This window comes from Saccostrea cucullata, unplaced genomic scaffold (genome assembly GCF_032062105.1).
Source record: "Saccostrea cucullata isolate Sc308-1 unplaced genomic scaffold, CSIRO_AGI_Scuc_v1 ctg1804, whole genome shotgun sequence".
NCBI lineage: Eukaryota > Metazoa > Mollusca > Bivalvia > Ostreida > Ostreidae > Saccostrea > Saccostrea cuccullata.
Window position 1 is genome coordinate 1 of NW_026937655.1, and position 8872 is coordinate 8872.

General features: G+C 33.5%; 2 protein-coding genes across 2 annotated transcripts; one reads left to right on the plus strand and one right to left on the minus strand.

The window, feature by feature from the left end:
- Positions 1-3055: 3055 nt before the first annotated feature.
- Positions 3056-5268, plus strand: LOC134248605 (uncharacterized). Its single transcript, XM_062731018.1, has 2 exons — positions 3056-3673; positions 4076-5268. Exons 1-2 carry the CDS (start codon positions 3138-3140, stop codon positions 5211-5213), a joined length of 1674 nt encoding a protein of 557 aa, XP_062587002.1. The 5' UTR covers positions 3056-3137; the 3' UTR covers positions 5214-5268.
- A 191-nt stretch (positions 5269-5459) lies between these two features.
- Positions 5460-8624, minus strand: LOC134248604 (uncharacterized). Its single transcript, XM_062731017.1, has 4 exons — positions 8077-8624; positions 7231-7364; positions 6845-7008; positions 5460-6697 (listed from the first exon to the last, which is right to left on the minus strand). Exons 1-4 carry the CDS (start codon positions 8445-8447, stop codon positions 5588-5590), a joined length of 1779 nt encoding a protein of 592 aa, XP_062587001.1. The 5' UTR covers positions 8448-8624; the 3' UTR covers positions 5460-5587.
- Between the last annotated feature and the right edge of the window lie 248 nt (positions 8625-8872).

The window sequence follows — 8872 nt, forward strand, 5'->3', positions numbered from 1 at the left end:
TGTAGAGAACTACAGTAACACTGATTATCAAAAATCCTTAAGCTAATGAACTATGTTCTTTGACTTATGAAGTTTTCAAAGTCATTACTATAAATGTTTATTTTATATAGATAAAACTATGTTTTATTTTTGTTGCTTTATTTAGCGTTTGTATTATCTCAAAAGCGGTTGAGAGTAAGAACTATATTTTTGCACGTAACTTTAAAATGGCGACTATTGGGTTAACATCCTGCCTTGAACAGGATCACATAAGCCGGCAATTGCTCTTTGAGCAATAAGCCCGGCTAAAAATTAGTTTTTTAATACATGCATTTGCACCTTACCCAATCAAAATTAAACTGATCCTGATCAAAATTACACAAAATGAATAAAATTGTCTCTTTCATGTATTTACAATGAAGAAATCCATTTGATTGTCAAGTTCAATAATTGTTTAACCCTTATTACAGCTAATCAGACTTGTGTTCTTGGGGAAATGTTATTTATTTCAAATAGTTGTACAACTATGGTTCAGATAGGTTTAATTTTGATCGAGATTTGCTAGAATTTAAAAAAAAATAGTTCCTCCAAAATTTGGCTAGTTTGTTTCAATTTCTTTTATAAATGACGAACATGTTCTCCCCAGTTTTGACTGGTTTTAAGAAGATTTTAACTACAAGTTTCAGGATAGATGATACAAACAAATTTTCTTTGAAAAAGATTAAATATCAAGTCACAAGTTTAGAAAAGTGAATGGTTCTTTTGTTCTCCTAAGAACTGGAATATGAAAAACACTTGGAAAATATTAGTAATATTTCAATGAAAAAACAAATATAGACAAATCACGTTCAGTAAGGGTTTACAGGTGAAAACAAATTTCAGAATATGTTATCTTGGCGCTAAAAGTGTAATATAAACTGAAGAAAAATATACCAAGCCAGCTGAATTTTATTTGGAAAAGCTAAATTGTAAAAATCAGCCTATGTGATATTGTTAAGTTTTTGTCATTTTGTTCATCCTCTTAAAATTCACCCGGCTTGGTATATTTTTCTAAAGTTTATATTACACTTTTAGCAACATGGTAACATATTCTGAAATTTGTTTTCACCTGTTAACCTTTACTGAATGTTATTTGTCTATATTTATTTTTTCATTGAAATATTACTAATATCTTTCAAGTCTTTTTCATATTCCAGTTCTTAAAAGAAAAAATTCTAAGAACCATCCACTTTTCTAAACTTGTGACATGATATTAAATCTTTTTCAAAGAAAAAATGCACGAAAAAGACCCCTCACTGCTCAAAGGCCCTTAGTGCCGAGCATAGGACAAAATTTGTAGCCCTCCATCGGCAAGTGGTGGCGTCTCCATACGAGTGAAAAATTCTCGAGAGGGACGTTAAACAACATACAATCAATCAAAGAAAAAATTTGTATCATCTGTCCTTAAGAAATATCCACAAATTATGTGTTTTATTTTCATAAATATTTTTTATTTAAGAAATTTAATATCTAGACGGCTTTTCTTTACATATTTTATTAGGTATTCATGTGATTCATGGATGTAAAAAGTTTTTTTCAATTTTCTTTCAAAAAATACAAAAAAATCATATAAAATAATTAAGAGTTAATGTCGGCCTTTCAATGATGAAACCATTGTTTAAAAAGGTGACTCAGCGATCTATAAAATTAAAAGTTGGCGTGGCATTCCTCCTTTTCCCAATTTTTCTTATGGTGTTGTTGTTTCAAGGTTCTAAGGATGCATATTTGTCAGTCATGAATTTTCATGTTTTTTCTCGAGACAGTTCCATTAACCCAGTCTTAGTTACTGGTTTTACTTGGTTACACTGCGTTGCCATGGCAACCATAAAAGTTACTTATAGAATAATATTGCTTATACGTCTATACTTAAGATCAAACATTTTGAAGCTTTTGATTGAGTTTGAGCGTGTAACACTTGCCATTTGTGAATACTGTGCGTTTTCCAGTATATTTCACTATTTTAAAAGAGTTTCTTTACATCATAAGTGGCAACAAGGTGTCAAGTTTTTGTGAGCATTGTTTAATTTTCCTAGTTTTTATTAAGGTTCAGTAAAGATTTAAAGTAGCTGAAATCTTTATTTTTATTTATTATATTATCTTGCTGTAACCATGACAACCGAGCCACATAGCAACTTTTTTTAAATTTATCATTCTGTTGTCAAGTACTAAGAATGGGTGAAGTTTAATCAAATTCGGTGACCATGCGTGGCAAGTTTAAGTGGTTACAGAGAATGGCTCTTAAATACATCGACATGCTCACTGGTACATGTACATTTACGAAGGCAGATATCTTCTTTTTTATTTCATTAAATCCAACTTAAGTAAAAAAAATATTGCAATTGAAATGACATAAGCATTAATTTGTAATGTAAAAAAATATATAAATGTAATAGACACTTTTAGTTTTATGTTTTTCCTAGACTTAATTTTGACGGTTTTTTAAAAGTCTGTACATGTTTCCTGTGTTCTAATTTCTGTAAATAATGTCAATCTTATAGCTAGCTTCATGTTTTGGCTCGGAGGATCAGATCAGTTTCAGAACAACTCTGCTTGGTACTGGGTTGCAACTAAACAAAAAATAAACAGTGGGTATACTGATTGGCATCCTACCGAACCCGACCATCCAGGTACATGCTTGATTGTTTATACATGTACCGACTGGTACTATCTGATATTTATATAATTTATATTGGTTCTACTGATTGATACCGAGGAATTTCAGAACACCCAGGTACTTGTAATAATAACATAAACGATTTTTTATACCGAATAATGCCGTATCCAGCCCGTCCATCCAGGTAAATGTTACAATTGTTTATACCGACTGGTACATAGTTACTGTAATTATTATTGATAAAACGATTTATACTGAGCAAACTAAGAACACCCAGGAGATAACGAATAGTCCTCAATACAAAAGTCCCTAAAACAATACAAAATAGACGCAATGCAAGCACGGACCTCCAAAACATCAGAAGTCGGTTCAGGTGCCAAGGAGGAATGTGGCCATGTAATACGGAATATCGGAACTCCAAAATTGTGGAACTCTTTTAAAAAAGAAGTCACAAAAATGACGCGTAACTTGGGCAACTTTTGTAAACAAATCGGTAGCTAATCTAATGGCAGAGAACGAATCATTTCTTGTGCAAAAATCTTTGCCCGATTTAAAGAAATTTTTGACAGATCGTGGTATAAGGGTATCGGGCTACAGAAAACATGAGTTATTAGACTTAGCTCGCGAAGCGTGTAGACAAAATTTGCAGCCAAAATGCGATTTAGCACAAGATTCTGCAGATCGACTGAAACGTAGGACTGTCCATGGCGTAACATATCCACATCCCAATTCCCCAAATATTAAATGGGATGATTGTTTAGATAAAATACCGTCCATTGAGGCGTATGATATTCAGTATTATTTAAAAACCAGTTGCCTGTGGACAAATGAAAGACTGAAAAATTACAAATCCGACAACAGCTACCGCTTGCATTCAAATGGTCACATTAGTAACGTGGCCATGTCTAAACTCGACTCTAATCTATGCTATATCAGAGGTTCATCCACTCCAGAGGAACGACAGACAGCTGAGCCCTACAAAATGTGGCTGTTGGTACAAGAGAATGGAACAATTGTCTCTGGAGAGTGCACATGTGTTGCGTATGTACTAGATCTATTATACAATAATTCGTCGCGGACGTTTGAGAAAACATTGGATTGAAATTATAATTCTAGGTTGTGACATGATATCAGTGTTTTTCTTAAATGTTGGCTGCTCTATAAGCATTTTATATTTATACAGATCAGAATTTTCTATCCAATGTTTTTAAAAGAAAAAATTATCAGATTGCGGAAATAACTAACTGTTCTCCAGAAGAAAAGCTGTAATGATTTTTTAAAAAGTATAATATATTTTTTAAAGCATTCAACGATTCGCAAAATTAAAATTCTGCATGAATAAATGGTATTTTTTTTAAACGATAGCAAAGGTATCAAAGCATGAATAAAGATGCCAAATTTTGACTTCATAATATAAATAGCAGTACCATAATTTTTTTGTAGTGGTGATGGTACATGTAAGCATATTGCTGCTTTGCTGTTTGGACTTCAACAATTTTGCCTAGGACTGAATGATCGAACAGAGATTGGTGTCACTGATAAAAAGGCTAAGTGGACAAATCCTGTGAGGTCAACAAGACCAGTAAAAATTACCGACCTTGATCTAAGACAGCAACCAAACAACCAACCTCAGCCCATGGCATGTGATGAAGAATACACACCTGTTACTAATGAACAATTAAACAATCGAACTGAAAAAGATATATACAAACTTTTAAAAGCAGAAAAATTGGCTGCATGTGCAGCATATACCCTATCTGATAGTTCTGATTCTGAGTATGAATTTGAAGAAAGTGTGTGTGAGAATGTGACTGAATTTGCTCAAAATTTTTATGTGATGAATCCAAATGCTTCCTTTGAAGAATTTGTTGATGGTCTTAGAGTTTATTTTGACAGAAATCTTGCGGTCAAAATTTCAAAATGTACAGTTGGTCAAAACTCATCAGATGTATGGCATCATCAAAGAGCAGGTCGCATTACTGCATCATCTGTGTTTAACTGCCTGCATTTCAGTGGTCGGAATGAAAATGGTAGCCTTGTTACACAAATTCTTTGTAAAAAATATGCTACTTCAGAATCTAATTGTATTCCTGCACTTGTACATGGTAGAAAATATGAAGCAAAAGCTAGAGATATGTATTTGGAGTTAAATGGGAAAATTCACACTAATCTAAGATATTCCAGTGCAGGCCTGATAATCGATGATGAGCTTCCTTTCATTGGTGCCTCACCAGATGGTTTACTAGAGTGTGATTGTTGTTTACCGGGGTGCCTCGAAATTAAATGTCCATACAAGTATAAAGATAAAAATCCAAAGGAGGCAGCAGCATGTGATTTAAAAAATTTTGAACTAAGAAAAGGATTTCCTGTTTTAAGGAAAAACAGTAACTCACCATATTATTGTCAAATGATGTGTCAAATGGCTGTTACAAAACGTACCTATTGTGATTTTATTTTGTACACACACTCAGGAATTTTTTCTGAAAGAGTGTTCTTCAATGGACAAATATGGGAATGTATGAAAGAAAAAATTGTCAAGTTTTATAAGACATTTATATTTCCAAAAATCATCATCAACTGAATTTATTATTATGCAATTTATATTTAAAAAATTAAAGAAATTGTTCGAAACATATCCAAATCAGTCATTTTTTTTCCTACATGCTTTGAATATTGCAGACTTAGTGCAGCATTACGGAACACTGATAAAAAAGATTTGTCCTTCATATAAACTTTTAATCAGTAAATCTGTAATAATAGATATGTCAATATAACAGTACATAACAGATAACACTAACATAAAACTTCCTTCATTCAAAACAGTGAACTAAATAAATATCAAATAAATAATGTAAAAGAATGAACTTTTGGCACAAAATTTAAGTTGTTGCACTTGTAATGTTATAGCACTTGCAAACAATAATCATGGTATTTTATTTACTTAGTTAGAAAATCTTATTTTTTCTGAACTTTGCTGACAAGGGGAGCCATAAAATTACAAAAAATACCCGCTACTTGTAAGGCTTGATTTGCAACAGACAATGATTTTATGTACATAATACCATCAAAGAATTTGTAACTTTTCAGTCTCTGAATTGCACGCTCCACATGAATGCGCAATGAGGCAATGTTTTTCGACTCCTTAATTTGTTTAGATGTCAAGTATTTGCCTTTTCCATACTGACATGGCCGACAAAATGGTGGCATATTCAGCTGGGCTCCCCTTTGAAGAAGGAGGTCATTAATTAGAAATCCGCGATCTGCCATAACATGATCACCTCGCTGAATAAGATCTAGAAATCCACTTCTCAGAGTAATGCTGCGATCTGAAATGTTTCCAGACCATAATTCAGATATGAATGTAAAGGCCCCATTTGGTGAAATCCCAACCAGTGCTTTGAAAGTGTTCTTGTTTTTGTAATTTGACCAAGTTCTGCTCTGAGCTGAAGGATTCCTCGGACGTTGAACAAAGATCTCTGTTGCATCAATTATGACTCTTGTGTTTGGGTATTTTAAACGGAAGGAAAGAGGCATATGCTTTTTTATTTTTTGCCTTGATGGCCACTTAAGTAATGGTTTTAATTGCTGATCTAGGAAACACATCCATGTGGTGAATATGGAAGAAACTGTGGACTGAGACACGCCAAACAAAACTGAACAGAACATGGTGTTCAGGCCTAAACGCAGACGAAGTAGTGCCAAAATGAATTCTTCAAATAACTGCAGTTTTCTTTGTTTACCAGGTCTCCTTAAATTTTCTGAGTGCCACTTTTTTTCATGACTTGATGATCTACGAGTCCAATACTTCATACTGGAAGCTGCGCCATTCAATATGTCGAACAAACCCTTTAAAAACAGAAGAGAAGGCAGCCCCAGAAAAAGTCTTACATGGTTGTCACACTTCGTTAGTTTATCTATTAAAATCTCTCGGAAAAGTTTGTCTTTGTTTTGAAGTTTGGATTCAACTTCCTTTCTTTGTCTTTCACTTTCATTTAACTGATTTTTCAGTTGTGTGTTTTCCTCTTGAAAAGCCACTACCCTCTCCTCAAGTTGTTCACAATGAACCTACAAAGTTAAGCACACATTAAATTTTTTTTAAACAAACATTAAAAACAATAGAGAATACATATTTGCTCAAACACCCTGTACATGTATTTATGTGACATAACATGAAATAATTAAAAAAAAACAATTGCTCTGCTGTAAAAATACCTTCAGATGCCTATTTTCATGTTCCAAATTTGTTATTTGGGTATCAGCATCTGCCCAGTCTGTGTCACTAAGATGAGATGAACCTGACACAGGACTCGCTACATATGGGTGGTCATGTTGCATGATGCCAGGTAGGGAATATGGTGTATCAGTTGTAATTGGAACTGTGAAAGAAAAATACATATACAAAAGCATATTTTTATGCATATGAAAATATACTGGTTATGATCTTTTTGGATATATTTGTTATTATTGATTATGCAAGTTTCTTTAATCCAGACATTTCTGATAATAGAAAAAAAACATAGATAAATGACAAACTTTTTAAACAAAATCAAAGAAGTGTTATGTTTTTAGTTATTTTTAAGAAAACTGTGTCTTCCAACCTTTTCCTCCTTCCTTGTCAGGAATAATGATTTCATGCTGTATGCCTTGATATAACTCTGCCACTGGTACTGGCTGGACAAATACACTAGTCTGTGAAGTCCTTTGTTTTTTTCCTTCAGAGTGACTTTCATTTCTGCACGTAAAATGTTTGATTAACAGTTTTTATTACAACATAATTCATGCTATATAAAATGATATTTGTGTGTGTGTGTTTCTGAATGAAATTTAGATATTGATTATTCATGCAAATTATATTGAATATATTCTTTACGCAAGAAATTAATATGTACAGCAAAACTCGTTTAGTACGAACACGGATATTGCGAATTTACGGTTATAACGAAGTCATCTTGAATCCCCAGCTGTATAAATTTAATGACTTTCTTATACGGTTATAACGAATTACGGTTATAGCGAAGTAATTTTATAGGTCCCTGTGCAACCCTAAGCTACCCTAACATTTTACCCTGCAACCCTAACTTTTTTTTATATTCATTGGGGGAGGGGGGCTATTTTCCTGAAATACTAAAGTCACCCGGCCAACAATATTAACAGAGCTAATACATCTAAAGTGCACAGGATACCTTTATTTTATAAATCTTTATTAATAAACCTGCTCTGTAAAGTGTAAACATACTGTTTTCTTGTTATTACATGATACATATTCTCCATCCATTGAGCTATGAAATTAATTTTTTCCCTACCTACCTACCCTATTTCTTTTTTGGTCAGGGAACAGGAAACAAGAATATATATTTTCGTTTGGCCTAATAATCTGATAATAGAAATATGGGTATCACATTTTTATGTAAAATTATCATTGATCGAGAAGCTAAAATACAAACCCCTGGGAAGATGAAGTACTGTTGTATTTTGAAGTCAATGTTTTCCTCTTTCCTTGACCCTGGGCCTGGTCATGCATGTAGTTATTATATTCAAATAAAGTTGGTATTGGGTTAGTATCAGTGGGTCTTCCATCTACAAAATGTCTGGAGCATACTGCGTGCCAGTGATCTGTGTTACTAGGTTTGAAATTTTTACGACGTACCGCATTTATCCACTGGCGCCGAAGTTTTGGATTTTTAGTTGCGGAAGGCAATACATAAAAATTGACAACATTTCCATTTTTATCTACCATATGCGGGTATTTACTGAGTCTGTTAGATTTCCTGGAGTCATTGTTACATCCCACGGCAATACAATGGTAATTTACCATGGTTATTTGCAGGTAAGACGCGGTTATTTGACATCATAAGACATGACAAGTTCTGCAGCGCGTCCTTGTTTACAAAATGTTGCCCAAGTTCACGCCAAAAACGAGATCTCGTTAGACACACTAAATATTAAAACCGCGACGGAATTAAAGACGAAATAATAGTTCCGATGTTGGCTATTGTTATAATAACAATATACATTTATTGACTGAGTTCGAGGACAACGTGCGTTTTGTCGGACCAAAGAACCAAACTGTATGCCTGAGGCCGTTTGGCCGAAGGCATACAGTGTGGTTCGAGCTCGACAAAATGCATTTTGCCCGAGAACATACTGTCACGTTGATATTTTGGGGTACACGTGAACTTGTGTTGTATTTTATTTATTAGGGGAATCACTCGCTTGGGGAAAGTTTAACTTTATTCCTTA